Source organism: Chelonia mydas, chromosome 2 (assembly GCF_015237465.2).
Source record: "Chelonia mydas isolate rCheMyd1 chromosome 2, rCheMyd1.pri.v2, whole genome shotgun sequence".
Lineage (NCBI taxonomy): Eukaryota > Metazoa > Chordata > Testudines > Cheloniidae > Chelonia > Chelonia mydas.
Window position 1 is genome coordinate 55,239,814 of NC_057850.1, and position 21,111 is coordinate 55,260,924.

Consider the following 21,111-nt stretch of genomic DNA (forward strand, 5'->3'; position numbering starts at 1 on the left):
TACAGGAATTGCCAAGTGAATGTCTATGAATGGCGTTACACAGAAGGTCAAAGTAGATGATCATAATGGTCACCGTGGTCTTAAAATCGATGCCACTAGTTTCTATGAACTTCCATACCAACAGTGGTAGTGTCTTTAATTCTTTTCAGAAGGTTTTTTTATTCATACATATTGCCATATTAGACACAAAAATACCATAGTTACTCATTTATCTAGCTTGTTTATTTATTTATACTATAATTACATTTTTGTAGTAAATAAGCAACGTTATTTTTTATCATGGGCACTACTAAACTCTTCGGTTACCGGCGGGAGGGGGGAGGTTGAGTTCAGGATGTTGTCTTCATTTGCCTACATCAGGGGTGGCCAACCTGAGCCTGAGAAGGAGCCAGAATTTACCGATGTACATTGCCAAAGAGCCACGGTAATTCGTCAACAGCCCCCCATTAGCTCCCCTACCCTGCTCTCAGCGCCTCCCCCTCCCTCCCCGCACCTCCCAATCAGCTGTTTTGTGGCATACAGGAGTCTGGGGGTGGGGGGGAGAAGCAAGGGCATGGCAGGCTCAGGGGAGGGCATGAGAAGGGGTGGAGTCGGGGCAGGGCCTGTGGCAGAGCTAGGGGTTGAGCAGGGAGCACCTCCCAGCACATTGGAAAGTTGGTGCCTGTAGCTCCAGCCCCGGAGTCGCTGCATATTAACTTCTGAAGAGCTGCATGTGGCCACCCCGGCCTACATAGTGATTACACTAGCTGAATATAATTCATTATTTTGCAAAGCACTTCAAGATATCTTAAATGTAAAAGGAGTTATATAAAAGAAAATTACATTCTGTACAATTATAGTTGGTATAATCTGGATGACATCCCATGTACTTGGAGGTGGATATTTTTCTAGTTCTAATAATTTTGGTTTGTAAAGCTGTTTGTGGTTGCTGAAATGTTGGGGGAAGTTTTATCAGGGTTCTCTGACTGCATTAATGATTTTTTCTCGATCTCTTTTCCATTATGGTACTTTTGTACCTGTATGATCAGTTATGTCCTCTGTCAAAGCCAGTTACATTTTTTTAATTTTGCAAAGTCAAGAACGTGGGTGTACTGTAAAAAGCCCTTTAGCATCTATTAGGAACAGTTTATTTTAGATCTCTAAACTTTGCAACACCAAGGCTTAAACTGGCATCTATTTATAAATTTGCATGATATTTTCATCAAAAGTAAATGTATGCAATCATTATATTGTATTTGCTTGTATTGCCATCTTTCTTAATAAATGAATACAAATTTGCTTGTTTGAGTTCACTGGCAAGAAAACCTTGCAACTGATCAGCTTTGTCTTCGCATGATGCCACCTTTTAAGGCTGGGCCATATTTCCTACTGACTGTACTTCATTAAAACCATCTTTATACAAATTTCAGCTCAGCAGACTGAAGAAAAATCCCCCAAAGCATCAAACAAAGATATTTTCCATTCACTTCCAAACCAGACTGATTAAAGCAGACCAATAATTGTCCCAATATTATTTTGTGTAGACTACATGGGTCATGATAACTTGTATGAAGGTTTGCTCTTTTGCAGTTATTCACAATCAACAGGCATAATTTTCTGGCTATACTTCATCATTTCTTTTCCAGAGACAATAATACTTTGCTCTCGGGTGTATTAATGCAACTAATGAAACGGCATCTGTGCATATAAACCCTTTTCTGCTCTGTATAGAACTGCACATGCAAGAGCTAAAGCTGATGCTGCGGATCAGGCTGCTCAGGCTGCTCGCCAGGAAAGTGATATTGCACGAGCAGTTGCCAGAGAACTTTCACCAAGTTTCTACCAACCAGGTAAAATTTTGATTGGTTTTGTTTTGTTTTGTTTTGTTTGGGGGATATTTTCCTTTTTATATTTTTTAAAGAAAAGGGTTCTTTGTTAAATTAAAAAGTTCATCCCATTTTTAATTTAATCACTTACTCAGAAACCATAGTTGTGTGTAGGCAATGAAGAGCACTTATTGTTCAAGAGGGTTTTGTTTTTATTGTATTATCATTTGGTAACAAATAGTGCTTCCTATAAAACCTTTCATTATTGAAGTGTCAGTGTCAAGATTTTATAGGAGTATGCTGTGTCTGAGCATCTCCCTTAAGTTTGAAGTTAGAGTAAGTCTTACTCTGTCTTTAGAGAACATAATACAACTGAATTTTCAGAGTTATTTCTATGCCATGTTCATTACAGGCCAAATCCTGAAATCATTACTGAATCTTGGGACGTCAATGACAGCTTTGCCTGAACTAAGAACTAAGTAAAAAACAGAGGGCTAGATTGTGCCTGACCCTTACACAAATGTGTTAGTCCCTGTACTCAAAGTATCACAGAAATTGCTCCACCCCAGTTTCCCACCTGTAGATCTGCCCATTCACAGCACATATTCGTTGGCCATTTGGTGGAGAGGGGATAACAAGAAGCACTGGAATGTTTACCATATATTAGGTGTCCTTCAACGGTTATTTAAAAAGTAATTGATAAAAATAAAAACAATTTCAAAACATGTAGACCAAAAAAGAACTTCAGTTCTTCTTCGAGTGCTCGTTCATGTCAATTCCATGTCCACAGTCGTTGGAGATTTTTGCCTTAGCGGTATCCGTAGGGTCAGCGGTGGCACACACACACACACCCCCCCCGAGTGCTGCGTTCATGCGTCGGAGTATCAGGCGCCACGCCCTCTCAGTTCCTTCTTACCGCCGTGGTGGTTAATTGGAACACCTTTGCTTGTATAGCAAGGGCTAGCAGTTTCATCTCTTCTGACACTGAGCCTTAGGGCCGTGTAAATAGTTGTTCGTAGTAGTTAGTGGTAAGTAGTTGTTAAGTGTAGTTAGAAGTCAGAGTCCCATTGGGGACTTCACCCCAGACTGGGCATGCCTCGGTCTCTGGGGTTTAAGCCCTGCACGGACTGTAACAGGCCTATGCCTGTGAGTGCTCCCCACGGCAGCTGCCTCAAGTGCTTGAGGGAATCACATGTGAATCACAAGTGTTGTGTTTGTAAAACCTTTCGACTCAGGACTCAGAAAGAGCATGCTATTTGTTTGTGGGCTCTCCTCATAGAGGCTGCCCTCCGACTGGCTTCTGAGCCATCCCAGCCAGACTCGATCCCTGGTACCTCAGCCTCGGTGCCCAGTGCACCCCCAGCACCACTCCCCGTTGCCGGTGCCCAAAAAGAAAACTAAGAAGCACGGCTCCCCAGCGCCAGGCAAAAAAGGCTATGGGGCATGGGGCAAAAGACCCAGTTCAGGCAGCCTGGCCACTCCGGAGCCATGTGGACGTGCCTCCCCAGTCAGGGCCCATAGCTCCTTAAAGGATCCACCACCGACTCCCAGGAGTAGTAAGGGACCCAAATTTGTGGCAACATCGACACCTTCCCAAGCTCCCCCTGGCGCCAAGAGAGCAGAGGCCTCTGCCCATGCTGTCGGCACCGCGTGTGCCACAGGACGCAGCAAAGGCTCCCTACGAGGGCAAGCCAGCCTCCAAGACCCCCCAGAGGACAATGGAGGGCCGCTGATCCCCCTGAGCCAAGATAGCGCTCTCCATCTCTGTGCCGCAGATCTCCAGCGTCGCAGCCCAGATCCTCTGGGACTCGCCCTTGGTCACCGGCAGTGCGTTCACGGTCCCCGCCATCTTGACACGGATCACCTAGGGGGAGGCGCCAGTCACCATACTACAGGCACTGTTTGCCCTGCCGCCAGTGTCCTCTTGGTGCAGATCTCTGTAGCCTGCCCCATGGGAGCACTGCGATACCAGTTCCCCCGGCACTGGCGAGACTCCACTGGCACAACTGGGCACCAGAGGCCACTCCACCTTGGCAGCACGGCCAGTGGCCGTATTGGAGTGCATGGGGCATGCCGGTGATGCCGATGCCCGCCTCGCACTGCTTATGTGCCACCACCTCAGAGCAACAGTTGACAGCACCAGGATCGGTGCATGAAATGCGCTCGGAGGTTGGGGTAGCGGAGACAGTACCCAAAACCCCACGGGGGATAATGTCCCGTGGCCTCCCCACCTGTACAATCATCGTCTTGTCCCCGGACAAGGTGGACAGGGGACCCACAAGGGCCAGACTGCTGGACGATTTTAAGGAACACCAGGCCCTGCTTCGACGGGTGGCCAAGAACTTGGGCTTAGAGGTGGAGGAGATGGCTGAGCAAGCAGACACCTTGTTCAGTGTGCTCTCGGTCTCTACCCCTGCCGGTGTGACACTACCAGTGCATGACAGAGTCCTGAAAATTGCCCTCTGGCAAACCCCATCATCCATCCCTCCCACCTCCAAAAGGGCCAAAAAGAAGTACTTAATCCTGGCCCAAGGATTTGAGTACCTATATACGCACCCACCTCTGGGCTCACTGGTCGTCTCTGCAGCCAACAAAAAGGACAAGCAGGGACACACCAGTTCAGTTCCCAGAAATAAAGAGGCCAAAAGACTGGACCTTTTCAAGAGGAAAATTTATTCAACAGCCAGCCTGCAATTCCAGGTGGTGAACCACCAGGCCTCTTGGGCAGGTACAGTTTTAACTTATGGGACTCCTGGCTTCAGACCACTGGCCTATCCCAAGAAATGCAGACCTCAATCCAGGATCTCCCATTCGATGGGAAAGGTCTCTTTGCGGAGTAAACAGATGCGAGGCTCCATGTGTTAAAGCAGTGGTCTCCAAACTGGGGTGCGCAAGATCATCCCAGGGGGTGCACGGCAGCAGGAGCACCGCTGGACGGCACTCCACCGTTTTTTTCTTTGGTAGCAGCTCTGCACGTCCACAGCTGGTGTTCCCCTCTGGTGGCGCGTCTGCGGCAGATCTTCCGGTCCTGTTCCATCGGCGGCGCGTCTGTGGCAGGTCTTCCGGTCTTTGCCCTGGGGGTGCGCAAGCCAAAAAGTTTGGAGACCATTGTGTTAAAGGACATTTGGGCCACCCTTCACTTGCTGGGTATGCATTTGCCTCAGTCTGCAAGGAAACAGTTCCAGCCGCCCCCACCACCAAGGCCTTGGCAGTCTTATCAGGGGTCTGCAAGGAGAAAGGATAGAGACATGAACTTGAGCTGTTGCCACCCTTCCTCCTCCCACTCACCCGCACAGCCCAGCCCGGCAAAGTATCCTGGGGGCCAGAAGTGCTCATTTTAAAGGTGTGCTCGAGAGCAACGCCCCAGTCAGCTCCCCAGATCCACCTTGTTCTTTCCTCAAACATCTTTGTCCCTACCATTCGGCCTGGTTGCAGGTCACCTCAGACCGCTGAGTGCTGGACATAGTATCTCGGGGCTATACCCTGCAATTCTTGGCTGCACCTCCCTCCTAGCTCCCACCCCCATCCCTCTTCAGGGACCCTTCTCACAAGGAATTCCTCGTTCAAGAGGTCAGAAACTTCCTGCGCTTGGGGGGGTGGGTGGAGGAGGAGGTCCCTCGGGACATGAAAGGAAAGGGGTTCTATTCCTAGTACTTCCTAATCCCAAAAGCAAAAGGGGGCCTTAGACCCATTCTGGACCTGCATCACCTCAACAAGTCTCTCAGGAAGTTGAAGTTTCACGTGGTCTCCCTGGCCTCCATCATGCTTTCCCTGGATCGGAGAGACTAGTACGCCGCCCTCGACTTGAAGGACGCTTATTTCCATATTCCAAGGTCACAGACGTTTCCTCTGTTTCATAGTGGACAGATGCCATTTTCAATTCACGGCACGGCCCTTTGGCCTCTCATCGGCCCAAAGGGTGTTCACAAAATGTATGGCGCCAGTGGCTGCTTACCTGAGATGGCAGGGGGTCCAGGTCTTCCCATATCTCGACAACTGGCTTATCAAGGACAGATCTCGGGAACAAGTGCAGAGGAGCCTCGATTTGGTGCATTCCACCTGCTGCAACCTTGGCCTGTAAATAAACAAGAAAAAATCCACCTGAAGGCCAATGCAACGAATACAGTTCATTGGGGCAGTTCCTTCCAGTAGCGCGTTTTCAAGTCATGTCGGACCTGATCTCCCATGTGAAGAACCACCCGCTCACCACCGCTCTCATCTGCTGCAGTTGTTGGGCCACGTGGCCGCACCCAAACTTGGCGGCACTGCACATGACCGCATGGCTACTGCATGGCTGAATGCGGACGAATGGGAACACTCGGCCTGGGTTCAGCAGGTCTTGTTGGGTAGCAGAACACCCCTCCACCAGCACGACTTGCCTCGCCAAGTGGAAAAGATTCATGGCTGGGCCTCGGAACGGCATGTCCGGGCCTCGTTGCAGGAGATCCTAGACTATCTGCGGCATCTCAAACTCCAAGGTTTGTCCCTGACATTGATCAAGGTCCACCTGGACGCTATCTCAGCTTTCCACTTTCTGTTCCAAGTCAGGTCGATCTTTGCTCACGACATTATGGGCCGGTTTTTGAAAGGCCTGGAACATCTCTACCCACGCGTCCGGGATCCCGTCCTTCCCTGGGACCTGAATCTCGTGCTGTCGAGGCTCCTGGGGCCTCCCTTCGAGCCTTTGGCTTCCTCCTCTCTCCTGGAAGGTTTCATTCCTGGTTGCAATAACGTCGGCCCGCAGGGTGTCTGAGATCAGGGTGGTTCAGAACCACCCTATATGGTCTTCTACAAGGATAAGATCCAGGTGCGACTGCACCCGGCGTTTCTGCCTAAAATAGTTTCCCAGTTTCATACGACACAGGACAGGACATATACTTACTCATCTGCTTTCCAAAGCCCCATATGTCAGATGAGGAACGCAGGCTGCACTCCCTGAACGTCAGAAGTAGGCCTTCTACATAGATAGAACGAAGCCGTTCCATAAGTCAACGCAGTTGTTTGTGGCAGACAGAATGAAAAGTCGCCCAATGTCTGCTCAAAGGATTTCGTCCTGGACCACGGCCTGCATCTGCTGTGAGCTGGCAAAAGTTCCTTCGCCAGCAATCATGATGGCACTCTCGACTAGGGCACAAGTGTTGTCAGCGGCCTTGCTGGGCCAGGTGCCAATCCAAGAGATCTGTAGGACCACTAGCTTGTCGTCTGTCCACACGTTCATGTCTCATTATGCACTTACCCAGCAAACTCAAGACGACACTGGCTTTGACAGAGCAGTGCTGCAAGCTGCCTGACGATGAACTCTGAGCTCACCTCCATGGACACTGCTTGTGAGTCACCTAGAATGGAATCGACATGAGCAAGCACTCGAAGGAGAAAAACCACTTACCTACCTTTTTGTAACTGTTCTTTAAGATGTGTTGCTCATGTCCATTCCGTTACCTGCTCCCCTGTCCTCTATCGGAGTTACCGGCAAGAAGGAACTGAGAGGGCGTAGAGCCAACAGCGCCAGATATACTGACACATGAGCTAGGGATGTAAAAGTTTAACCGGGTAACCGATAAGCATTAAGCTTTTCTGTTAACGATTAAATTCTGCCGGGGTCCTGGCTGCCAACCCCGTGCACCTGGTTGTCTGCTGCTGCCTGTGCCATGCATCCTGGTGCACCAGAGGTCCTGGCAGCCAGGACCTTGGGCGCGGGTTGGCAGCCAGGATCCCGGGTGTGGGGCCAGCAGCGGAGCTCCGCGTAAAACGTTGAAGTGCTGCAACACCTCCGCTGCCCCACATTCCTAGTTCCCCGGTTAAACGTTTAACCGTGTAACCGATAGAATTTTAATCAGATACACGGTTATTGTTTTTACACATTATTTATGTCCCTAGCATGAGCGTGGCACTCAAGGGGGCACCACAGCCGATCCTATCGGATACCGCTAAGGCAAAAATCTCCGACAGCCACGCAGGTGGGCGCATGCACACCTAGAATGGAATGAACATGAGCAGCACATCGTGAAGAACAACAGATGCAAAAAGGTGGGTAACAGATTTTTATCTAGTGTTAATATGTATTTTCAGAATATTATCTGGTCTCTTACCTGTCCAATAAGAACATTACAGCCATACTCGGTCAGATCAGTGGTCCATCTAGCCCAGTATCCTGTCTCTGACAGCGGCCAGTGCCAGATGATTCAGAGGGAATGTACAGAACAAAGCAATTTCATGTGATCCACCCCCTGTCTTTCAATCCCAGTTTCTGGCAGTTCGTAGATTCATAGATACTAAGGTCAGAAGGGACCATTACGATCATCTAGTCTGACCTCCTGCACAACGCAGGCCACAGAATCTCACCCACCCACTCCTGCAAAAAAAACCTCTCACCTATGTCTGAGCTATTGAAGTCCTCAAATCATATTTTAAAGACTTCAGTTGGAGGTTTAGGGACACTTGGAGCCTAGGGTCATGTCCCTGCCCATCTAGGCTAAAAGTCATTGATGTACCTATTCTCCATGAACTTATTCTTTGTGAATCCAGTCATACATTTGGCCTTCACAACGTCCCCCTGACACAGGTTCCGTAGGTTGACTGTGTGTTGTGTGAAGTACTTCCTTTTGTTTGTTTTAAACCTGCTGCCTGTTAATTTCATCGGGTGACCCCCTAGTTCTTGTGTTATGTGAAGTGGTAAATAATACTTCCCTGTTCACTTTCTCCTTACTATTAATGATTTTGTAGACCTCTGTCATATTCCTCCTTAGTCAAGAGTTACAGCTCTTCGATTATCTTTCTAGGGCAGAGGTCCCAAAAATTTTAACCTCATGCCCCACCTTACTCCTGTCCGCCCTTCCCCTCCCCCTCGCTTCCCTCCTGGCAGAGCCGGGAGCAGAGCCTCGGCTCCGGAAGGCTGTGACACAGACAGGGGTAAAGAGGCTGAGGCTGGGGTCATGGCAGGCGCGGGGCCAAGCCTCAGCCGCACCCCCCCGAATGTTCCTCCATGCCCCACAGTTTGGGGACCTCTGTTCTAGGGCTTGTCTTCACTCGCAGGTTAACACAAATTATAGCTCAATTTTCCTGCTAACTTGTCCCGCTATCAAGACAAAAAACCCTCCTCCCTCATTTATGGGATATGGTTGAAATCACATGAGTTAGCTAACATTGTTCAGGGAGTAAGGCAGACCTCAAGTGAGCTTCCCATTCAAGGTATCTGTAGTGTGTTGTAACCCTGCAGTTGAAGGCCACGAGTTCTTCAGTGCCTTCCCACAATCTCCCAGCGCCCTCATCCTCTGACCTTTTCTTACCAGCAACCTATTCCCTCTTTCCTTACCAAAAGTCACCAACCACTGGAATTAAGGCAGCTTAGCATCCTGGCTCCATAGTTGTATGTGCCTTCCAGTACCTGCAACTACACTCATTTCCAGACCATAAGCTCAGAACAATTTCTGGGATATATGTGCTGAGACAATACATGGGAAACCACACATTTCATGATCTTCTGAAATTTTATTTTAAAATGAGTTTATTTTTTTGTCTCAGCATGCTTTATTCTTATAGTCTTGGAACTTAACTTTTTTTTTTGCAGCCTGAGCCAAAGCAAAGAAATTCATTATTACATCTCAAACTACAGTACATCCTCATGATTATAATGAGCAGTTTTGTTTTGACAAAACCTTTCTAGTTTACGTTTATATATAATACAGGATGCACTATCCCTATTTCTACCCTACTTGTGTGTGTATTTTTCTAAGATCAGTATATGGTCACATCCTGGAAGTGCTCCCAATGATTTCAAATGTTGCAGTAAAGGCGTGTATCTAGGACAGTGGTCTCCAACCTTTTTATGTCTAAGATCACTTTTTGAATTTAAGGGCAACCCAGGATCTACCCCACCCCTTCCCCAAAGCCTTGCCCCGCTCATTCCATCCCCCCTCTCTCTGTCGCTTACTCTTCCTCACCCTCACTCACTTTCACTGGGCTGTGATGGGGTTGGGGTTCGGGAAGGGGTGCGGCGCTGGGATGGGGCCAAGGGGTTCGCAGTGTCGGAGGAGGCTCTGGGCTGAGCCTGGGGCAGGGGATTGGGGTGCAGGGAGGGGCAGGGTGCTGGCTCTGGGAGGGGGGTCAGAGCTGGGGCAGGGGTTTGTGGTGCAGAAGCGGGTACAGGGTGCTGACTCTGAGGCGGGGTCAGGGCTTTGGCAGGGGCTTGGGGTGCAGGAGGGGGTATGGGGTGCTGTCTCTGGGAGGAGGGTCAGGGCTGGGGCAGGGGGGTTGGGGTGCTGGCTTGGGGGGAGGGTCAGGGCTGGGGCAGGGGTTTGGGGTGCTGGCTTGGGAGGAGGGGCAGGGCTGGGGTAGGGGCTTGGTGCAGGAGGGGGTCAGGGGTGCAAGCTCTGGGAGGGTGTTTGGGTGCAGGAGAAGGCTGCAGCGCCGCCTGGGAGCTGCCCGTAGTAAGTGCCACCCAGCGGGAGGCCGCACCCCAACCCCTAGCCCTGAGCCCCCTCCTGGAGCCAGCACCCCATACCCTGCACCCCAACTCCCTACCCCAGCCCTGACTCCCCCTCCCAGAGCCAGCACCCCGCACTCTCTTCTGTACCACAACATCCCTGCCTACCCCGGCCCCGCGCCACTCCCAGAAAGGGCCAACATACCTCTGCAGCCCCTGAGAGGGGGCGTGGGGCACATGGATCTGCACGCTTGCCCCTCTCTGCAGGCACGGCCCCAAAGCTTCCATTGGCCACAGTTCCCCATTCCTAGCCAATGGGAGCTGCAGGGGCAGTGCTTGCAGGCAGGAGCAGCATGCAGAGACCCCACCCCACCCCACGGCCACAGGGGCGTGCTGGCCGCTTCTGGAAGTGGCGTGGGACTGCAGAAGGCAGGGAGCTGGCCTTAGCAGCAGCCCCGCTACACCACCGGAGATTGCAATCAACTGGGAGAGTCCCCAGGATCAAGCAGTCGATCGCGGTCAGTGGGTTGGTGACCACTGATCTAGGAGAATCACTGATTTAAACACAGTACAGTCTTTCACATGAACAATTTAGGTAAGCAGTTTTGTCTCTTTAAAGTACAAAGTGACATTAATTTAACTGTTATGTAACTACTTATTAGCTTACGGACTTCAAAATCAATGAAAGGTCAAATAATGATTTAAATTTGATTTTCTAAGTTTTTTTTATAATTGTTAATTTTGGATTATATACTGGTATATGTAAAGCAAACAAGTGTAGAAAGGCGTATGGACAGAGAAAAAGTAATCTAAATTTTGAACACAATCACACATCATGGGTTCAGAATAAAGTCAGAGAACCAAATCTCTTGAAAGGACTGCATTTCTCTGAATATATATACGTGCTTTAAATTTTCAGTAGGCTTTGATTTGCTCAAGCTATTTGGTCACATCCAATAATCATAACAGTAATATTTTTGAATAGGCCCAGTTAATACCTCTCCATGAGTGAGTAAGGTAAGAACTTGGAAACAGGGACCTTGTCAAAATTAAATAGGTTAAAGGAGGATAATAGGGAGTATGGAAGCCTACAGAAAGAGCGGTGCTAGAAGCTCCCAAGATTGGGAGACAGAAGGGGCCCTCATAGCCAAACAGTAAATGCTAAAGTGTGTCAGTGTGAATCCTGGCCCCCTGGACAAGGATTCTATCAGCCTGAGATCATAGAATCATAGAATATCAGGGCTGGAAGGGACCTCAGGAGGTCATCTAGTCCAACCCCCACTAAATCATCTCAGCCAGGGCTTTGTCAAGCCTGACCTTAAAAGCTTCTAAGGAAGGAGATTCCACCACCTCCCTAGGTAACGCATTCAAGTGTTTCACCACCCTACTAGTGAAAAAGTTTTTCCTAATATCCAACCTAAACCTCCCCCACTGCAACTTGAGACCATTACTCCTCGTTCTGTTCCTTTTCATTGCATACCTGGAGATCAAAAGTAATGTTATTTAACATGGCTTGATTTTGGTGTAAAGGGGGTGTAAGAGGATCCATTTCTCATCAAGAAGAATTTCCATTTTACAACTGTTTTGTTCCAGTTGTGTGGGGCAAATCTTGACTCCCTACTCCACAGGTGTAGAGACCCTCTGCAAAAGAACTCTTTCACCTTACTGTACAAGAGAAGGAAGGACAGTATGACACTAAACTGGTAGGAGTGGTAGATACGCTGGAGGGTAGGGATAGGATACAGAGGGACCTAGACAAATTGGAGGATTGGGCCAAAGGAAATCTGATGAGGTTCAACAAGGACAAGTGCAGAGTCCTGCACTTAGGACGGAAGAATCCAATGCACCGCTACAGACTAGGGACCGAATGGCTCGGCAGCAGTTCTGCAGAAAAGGACCTAGGGGTTACAGTGGACGAGAAGTTGGATATGAGTCAACAGTGTGCCCTTGTTGCCAAGAAGGCCAATGGCATTTTGGGATGTATAAGTAGGGGCAATGCCAGCAGATCGAGGGACGTGATCGTTCCCCTCTATTCGACATTGGTGAGGCCTCATCTGGAGTACTGTGTCCAGTTTTGGGCCCCACACTACAAGAAGGATGTGGAAAAATTGGAAAGAGTCCAGCGGAGGGCAACAAAAATGATTAGGGGACTGGAACACATGACTTAGGAGGAGAGGCTGAGGGAACTGGGGATGTTTAGTCTTCAGAAGAGAAGAATGAGGGAGGATTTGATAGCTGCTTTCAACTATCTGAAAGGGGGTTCCAAAGAGGATGACTCTAGACTGTTCTCAGTGGTAGCAGATGACAGAACAAGGAGTAATGGTCTCAAGTTGCAGTGGGGGAGGTTTAGGTTGGATATTAGGAAAAACTTTTTCACTAGGAGGGTGGTGAAACACTAGAATGCGTTACCTAAAGAGGTGGTGGAATCTCCTTCCCTAGAAGTTTTTAAGGTCAGGCTTGACAAAGCCCTGGCTGGGATGATTTAGTCGGGGATCGGTCCTGCTTTGAGCAGGGGGTTGGACTAGATGACCTCCTGAGGTCCCTTCCAACCCTGATATTCTATGATTCTCTGATTGAGTCTGCAGGGGGTGCATGCCCCTTGTACATCTTAGCACTCAGTTCTTCAGGGGATCTCAACTATACATATCCTTCTGTCAAACCTCCTACAAAGGTGTGTTTGCCAGAATATGGTGGCTACTTCAGTCATTTGGATGAAATGCAACAGTAGAGCAGTTTACTGCCCATCTACGATCTGGGTGGAAGGATTCCTCCTCTTTCCTTGTGACATTCGTGATGCAAGGCTATGTCATTCATGCTCAATTCTGCAGGCAGGATTACTGTCAGCAAGAGAACAGAAGAGGAAAGTTCATAGGCAGGTAGATCACATAATAGTTTTTAGAAAGTTTTTGCTGAGTCAGTCTCTTGTGTGGGAACATTTACAACCTGTGTAGTTAGATAGAAAGAGCAGGTTTTATGAATCTTGATTTTAAGTTTCCTAATCCATTATAAACATTTCCAGACATGTGAGATGTACATTTTAATTTCTGTTCCTTTTCTTAAAAAGCTTTGATTTAAGGGACTGAAATAGTCAAAGATTTTGACCAAATTTTAAGTATCCCACATCAGCCGCAATACAGCATAGGATCTGCAGAGGGTATTATGTTGAATTGTGCACCTGGGAATCTCCTCAAAGGTGCATGAATTTTAACATATCCAGTTTAAGGCTGAAAGTTCTGAATGTTGCTCAAATAGATCACTTCTGTCTGGTATCATCCAGTTCTGAACCTCACAGTACGCGGCAGTGTTATATTTAAATATTTCCAGTATATCATAGCTATGACTGATAGAGCACCATTTCTTATTATCATATGTCATTAACAATAATAAACAAGGCATGCCCATAATAATGTTTATATATCCCTCTCCAAGAGCCATTATTCAAAATAATACTGGGTTTATGCCTGTTTAAAAGAAAACAAACTCAACATTGTTGTCTCCGTTATAGCAATTTCTCAGTTGCCCAAGCCTATTCGGTTTCCAGCATCTCCATAGAGTCCTATTAGGTATTACTGAAAGATAATGAAGCATGAGATAGTCTCAATCTCCATGACTCTAGTTAAGACACAGCCTTTCATTGCATTGAATTGTCTTGGGGAAAAAAAGATATTGTGGGAAAATGTAATTTTACCCTCTTCTTGGCTAGAACTGTATGTGTGATAAACAAGCAGTCTGTCAGCAAGGTATGCATGACTGCACTTGGGATATCAACAGTTTTCTTTAAGAAAGAGAAACAGAATGAAGGCTAAAGTCTCCCGTCTGAAATGTTTCTCCTTAAACAACTGATCATTGTGTCTTTTCTCGTTTAGCCAGATCCTATCTGATTCTCCTGAGGCCTAAGCCCATTGAAATCTCTGAGTCTTTGGATCAGGCTCTTAAATTTTTAGTCCTCAAACTCTTGCCTCCTACTCAGTACATACCGGGACAATGTGGGGTGCAATTTACAATTATGAAATGAAACAATTTTAGCTTGCTCCCTAGCATGATGCCTCTTACATTCCAACTGAACATTAGATGTACCTATTTTCACATTTAAGTATTGCACTCATTTTACACAGACACCAGCAGGTGTCAAAATGTTCTAGCTGTTATACTGTAGTTTAGAGGGAGAATGAAAAGGGAGTAAAGCAGTAAAACAAACTAGCATATTGTAAAAGTGAGATGTCAGTCTGAATCGTGAATACTGAAATACCATTAAAGTCCTGACATTTACCTTTTCTGTAATTAGTTACCTTAGTATTTGCATATTGGAAATACAGTACCACAAGTGTGACTGCAAAGATAAATAATGTGGTGTGGTGAACAAGAAGGTACAGGGAGCCCTGCGTCTTAGCCTACTCATGCTAGGACCCTGCATAATCTGATTTCCAGCACTGCAGACAGCAAAGGGGTATGGCTAGGGGTCTAGAGGGTGGTGGTTCTGTGAGGGTTAGAAATTTACTTTTTGGAAAATAAAAACTGAGAGTCTCACATAATCACATGATTTGGGGAGAAACAATGCATCTTTTAATGGAAAGGGGGCATGAATTCTGTTATACTGTAGTTGGAGATGACTGTGTGATTCTGATCTTACTCTAGTGAGAACCAGGAGTTGTTATTGAAGTCAGGGAGTTGTTACTGAAGTTACACTTATAGAAAACTGATGTAACTGAGATCAGCATCTGGCATAATGAGTCTAAAACAGTGAGTATTTTGCCCATAAAACCACTCATATCTGAACTATATTGTGTGCCTCCATGGTGACACAGCAGAATCTTGAGGGAATAACACTTTATCTTCTTTGTTTTGAATTTCAAGCTGATATTGCTCACTGAAGTTCTAAAGGCATAAGGAGTGCTCTGAGCTACAACCTATGATTTAGATCAGTGTCCTGGATCTGGTGTTGCTTCGGATTATCAGCGGTTTCCCTTTCGGGGAGTGGGTTGCCATCTGTCTTTAAGGAAGCTGTTTTGATGCCTAGGGGGAAAAAAGGCTACTATTACAATCTTGTTAAACATCCTATCTCCAACCTTTCTATAGTCCATGAGGGGAGTATCCCTTATCTTCTGGGAACAGTAAACCTCAATGGGGGTGGGGAGGGATTGTTTTGATGCTACTCAACTTGAATGCTTCCCCAGGTTAGAATTTTAAGAGCCAGAACTTATCAGGCTTTCCCCATGAGCAGTTCCACCCAGCCATCAGCACTAGAAGCACAACGATGAGAGCACCCCACAGCAGTGACAGATATCATTTCTCTCCCACCCCCACACTGCATATTTTGTTCTTGTTTAACGTTTCTTACACACAGTTGATTGTAGTTTTGACCTAAGGTTGGTCAGTCTATAGACCTGGAGTATTACTAAGGTTGCAATAATTGCTGTTGGCTGTGTTAGGTGGATGGATGGACCTGAGATGCCCAAGGCTTGGTTTGTGTATTTACAGATCTCAACTCCCAGCATACAGCTCTAAATCTCATTGTGCTGGAGATTTTTATTTTCTTCGGCGCTTCTGGTTCATGTTCATATTTCCTCTAACTTGGTCAGACTGCTATGGAGCCTACATGGTCTGGTAGAGATTGTGAGGGCTGAACAGCTGCTCTTATTTTGTAGAGAACTACTCCGTTTAATTTACTCAATAATCTCTGCTTTGAGTAGTAAATATTAATCCCCAGTAGCAATCCAGAAGTCCAGGTTTCGTTCAGTGCATGTTAACTAAACAACCCCTCTCCCCTCCCCCTGCCCCCAAGTCCAAATATGTGCGGGGGGAAACTTGCTACTTGGCTTATAATTATAAATTTTCTACATGCATTCAGATGCAGTGAGGCAAATTCTTCTCCCTCCTTTGTGGTGACTTCTGGCCCAACAGGCAGTGGAGCCAGGACAGCTATGCAAATCCATTAGCTCAACATCACAATGGAATAGGGGGAACACATAAAAATCTCTGGTAGAGTTTGTGACAGTTTGGGGGATCTGTCTATGCAAATTATGAATTCTGGTCCATATTATGAAGTTGTTCCTATGAAACACCTGAATGACAGGTTGGCTGATGAGGCTGGAAAAAGCTACTTCCTCCAACTTGTCTGCAGGGAAGAAGAAATGGAACGAGTGGAAAATCCTCCAACCAGACAAAGGGACAGATGTAACAAAGCAAGAGTTTTTAAAAGGACTCTTAAGGGGAAGGCCTTGGAGAGAGACATGGGAAGTTTGGGCAGGAGATGTGAAGAGATAGGCATGCTTTCAAAGCAGGAGGACTAGATTTCGCTGCAGAACCAACCAAGCTCAGAGAACACAAGCTGACCTAAGGAAAGAGGCTCCATGGTTCAGAAGTCAAGACATGAGCTTCAACAGAAGGATCCTGGACACAGCAGAGAATGTTCTAGAGTGATGAGGAAACTAAGGCAGGGAAATGTGTGTAAGAGTTATTATTTTTGTATTGAGTTGCATGTGTTTCTCATGAGATTAAGTCAAGAGCATGGGGGTCTCAGCTCGCGGGGGAGGGTGTAGACAAAGAATTTGCACTTCGAGTGTGCCTACCCGAAGCCAGGGCAGTGCCTGGATTTTGTTCACACTCCAGAGGCTTAAAGATCAGTGTGTGAATCCCCTCACGGCAGTCTGGAGTGCCCAAGTTCAACTAGGTCTTTGATGGAGTTATGCACATGTTAAGGGGGGGAGGGGGGAACTTCTCTAGGTTAACAGAACCATGAGCAATAAACAGCTTGGCTTTTTTAAGAACAAGACATACCAGACCAATTCTATTGAAATTTTCAAATATAACTTCACAAGAGACTACTGTAAAACCATTAAAACCATTGTGGGAGAAAAACATCTACTTCCACACCATGCTTTGCTAAAACAAAACATTACAGTTACTGCATTTCCTTGCCTACTAATTTTGTAAATCTCTTTTTTAAAAATAGCATTCAAATTGGTGTAGACATGAGCATTGGCACATGGACAGAAAACTGTGTCTCATTTTACCATCACCCTTTTTTTTTGTCCTCAGAGAGCTCAGGAAGGAGGCATCTAATGAGATGACATAGGAAGTAGTGGTAGATCCATGTCCATTAATTAAATGTAGAAGAGGCACACAGTATATTTAAATCAGCCGATGATGGTGAAATGAGGTGATGCAAGAGGAAGTGATGACAGAGAAAAACAAAGTAGTTAGTTGAAGTTACAAATATGGACTGGAAATAATTACTGGGGGACAGAAATCAGTGTTGCCACTCTCATATGAGTAACTGCTCACCAGTGCAAATAAGGGATTCACAATTTGACTCTAAATAATCTGTATCTGAGACAAAGCCAGGCTGACACATAGGGCTGAAATCATCAACCTAAATGTTTAAATTGAAAGGAAGAAACTTGACCACCAGTAATAATATCAAACAAACATAGGAGTGATAGGAGTCAGCATATTAGATATAAGACGTGATGGTACGCCCACTGAAGTCAGTTGCCAAACTCTCCTGGGAGCAGAATCATACCCATGCACTTGAAATGTGATATGGCAGCAAAATAGCTAATGCTATTTTAAGCTGTATACGCAAAGGCAGCATGTCATGGAGAAGGAAGGTATTAGTCCCTTCTCCACGTGACTGGTGACACTGCACCTGGAATACTAAGGTTATTTGGGGGCACCTCAATACTAGAAAGATGTGGACAAGCTGGAAGGTATTCAAAGAAATGTTACAAAAATCAGTGTGTCATTCTACTGTGACAACTGACTGTAAAAACAGCCACATATCTGCATATATTCAGTCATATCTGCTTATTTTAGTGACAAATACATATTTAATTATTTTCACTAATGTCAGTCCTGCAGAATCAGCACATCATGGAGAGCATGCATTAGATTTTCAGTTTGATACAAAACCATTTTTAGAACAGAATACCATTAGGCTGCTTTAGTTAATATTGGTTAAAACTTTTTGATGTATTTATTCAGATTTTACAAAATATGATCAAGGGTTACTCTTCAGAGCAATTGTAAAATGAATAAATGACCAGAGGTTCTAATAACTGCACTGTGCTCCCAAGAAGCCCAATGAAATTAAATATTTTGAAAAGGATTGCTATTATATTTGCAAAGCCTAAAACTTTATTTATCTTGGCAGTTGTACCATATCAGGGTGTCTGCCTATGGGGGAGCAGCTCAGTGGCTAAGTGAGCCTCTAAAAGTCAGTGGCACTCATGTAGATTACAGCATATGTAAGTTATTCAGCCAGGAAAAATTAAGCCTGTCCTGCCCCGGCAGCCATATCTCACTGGAATATGATCTTGTCAAATATAAACTAAGTACAGTCAGTCCTGGTTAGTAAAGGGATACTTAGGAAAACAAAGTGCCTTCAGGAAGCAGTGTTGATGATTCAATAAGTTCCATTCTTTCCTCTGAGACAATGAACTCATGTCCCAGCGTGGTGTTGTAGAGAAATGTACTATTTGCAGTGCCATCCTTCATATCAGATCCAAATCCAGGTATAGTATTTCCAGATGGGGCTCCATACATGTGTAGGGGCCTACCATTGAAGGATTAGGCCCTAATTTACAGTGCAGATACTCAAATGAGTTCAAAATGTGCTGTTTACACAAACATTCCTCCTTCTCTCCTCTAGACATTTGCTAGGATATTCAGAGAGGGTATGGCTGCATGCCAGTTGTAAACCTGTGGCTGGCCCATGCCCGCTGACTTGGGCTAAGGGGCTGTTTAATTGCAGTGTAGACTGGAGCCCGGGCTCTAGGAACCCAAAAACAGGAGGGTCCCCAAGGTCAGGCTCCATCCTGAGCCTGAATGTCTACACTGCAGTTAAGCAGCCCCTTAGCCTAAGCCCTGTGAGCCTGAGTCAGCTGGCACGGTCCAGCTGCAGGTGTCTAATTGCAGTGTAGACGTACCCGAAAAGAACACAGAAGGGGCACAAACACTATTGTCACTTAAGTGTTTATTGATAGCCATTTGAGAGATTCACTATTCTACTATTTACACTATCCGATCAAGTCCCTTTACACATATTGTCCATCTTGTAAATTTGTATTTGGAAATTTTTTGAAAATGTTGCTTTTAAGGTTTATTTTGAATAATGAGAAATTAGTGTCTTTTTTTTACTAATTTGAAAACAGCTATGGATATTACATGCAAAAATCCTGCCTAAATACTGTACTCAATTAAGTGAATGATAGTGCTTAACGTAGCTTTGCAGGAATTGATGGGAGGATTTGATATTGCATTGAACGATTGAGAAATGTTACCTTTCAAAGTTTTCCCTGTTAGATAAACTTGTTTACCATGCTGTTTGAGTTGCAAGTTCATGATGTTGTACACAACCTGGACCATTTTGCAAGTTCGCCTACATTTTTGACACTCTTATACTTTCTCTAGTAAGTCGGGTAATGTTTGGATGGAGTTTTAGCCTTTGTAATACATTCTTATGGTTTGTGAGTTAAGGATCACGTTATGTTATGCTAACAAAGTCACTTCCATTTTATAATGCATTTATCTCTAAAAGGCAGGAGGTTTAGAAGTACAGCAGCCAATCTCCAAGTCATGTCAATAGTATATCCCCAGTTATGTTCTGTGGGGGAGCGGGGGTGGTTGGTGGAGAACCTGAGAAGGTTGGGAAGGATCCCAGATAATTTCTGAAATTTAGGTATGATCTGGGCATTTTTATATTATACAAAATTTGCCATATCCTGTCTTTTCTTTGGCCTGGTGTGCAATACAAATTTAGATCGATCTACATAGACTTGCGTCAACCTAGTTGTGCATTTGTCTACACCAAAATTTGTATCCCTCCAATGTAAGCACCACATCACGGTGATGCAATAAGAGCACCTCCCCAAGTAACACAAAGCCACGACTTACCTCCTTAGGTCTACACAGCTGGTACACAGCTGGTACACACTGATTACTTGCATTGATCCAAACAGTCCTGCGGCAGCCATCCCACGTTACCCCTGTCCTTGCAACAGTGGCCGCTCCAGTCACAATTTTGAACTCCACTGCCCAGCAGTCACAAAAAACAGCCACTCCAACCCCTCCCCTCCCCTGTTTTAAAATCACACACATGTTTTTGAAATGCCTTTTCCTGATTGCCCACCTGGGTAAGCACACCTACCTGCTCACCTTTGTTATGTACCTAAAACCATGCCAACTCCATGCACACTGAGTGCTATTAGATGTGCTTCTGCCTGGAGCAGGCAAGAAGTCTTTGATCTACTTGGACTGTGGGGAGAAGAGGCTGTGCAAGCACAGCTATGCAGCAGCCATAGAAATATCAACATCAACCTGCAGATTGCAGAGGGGACACTTCAATGGGGGCACGATAGGCATGAGCAGCCGTGCTGTGTGAAAACAAAGGAACTTCACCAGGGATACCAAAAGATGAGGGAGGGCAACAGGAAATCTGGTGCTGCCCCACAGACATGTTGTTTTTACAACAAACTGCTTGCCATACTTGGCAGTGACCACACCAGCACCCTGCATTCAACGTGGACACTTCGCAGGAGCTCGAGGCAGAGACCCTTCCTGGGAAAGGCAAGGAGGAGGGCAACACGGCAGGAAACTCAAATCCTACTGTGAGCCAGGAGCTGTTTGAAACTCCACTGGAGTCAAGCCAGTCCCAACAGGCAAGCACAAATGACCCCACTGATGAAGGAGAAGGGAGCTCGGGTAAGTGTGCATATGTATTATTCCTTATCAGCTTTTTGCTTTACATTGTCCAAAATCTCGTCTCCTTCCCTCCCTTTTTCTCCTCCCTCTCCACCATTCTTCCCCATTTAAAAATGGTGCCCATCCCATCTGCAAGTTTAGCAAACAGTCATTGACTTTTGATTGCTTACTTTACCTGTATAA

General features: G+C 46.1%; 1 protein-coding gene across 19 annotated transcripts in view; it reads left to right on the forward strand.

Annotated features, from left to right (window-relative positions):
• JPH1 (junctophilin 1) overlaps nucleotides 1-21,111 on the forward strand; it is a 113,072-nt gene that overhangs the window by 67,085 nt on the left and 24,876 nt on the right. For 16 of the 19 annotated variants that reach the window (XR_006288482.1, XR_005224291.2, XR_006288481.1 and 13 more), the window contains exon 3: nucleotides 1,711-1,829. The exons of 1 other annotated variant lie outside the window; for it this stretch is intronic. Coding sequence is in view for 14 of the 18 variants with exons in the window: in XM_043539454.1 (XP_043395389.1) it covers nucleotides 1,711-1,829 (119 nt within the window). In the remaining 4 variants the exon portion in view is untranslated. Of the gene's footprint in view, nucleotides 1-1,710; nucleotides 1,830-20,720; nucleotides 20,929-21,111 lie in introns of those variants that run through there. 2 more of the 19 variants (XR_005224290.2, XM_043539457.1) reach the window with 2 other exon arrangements.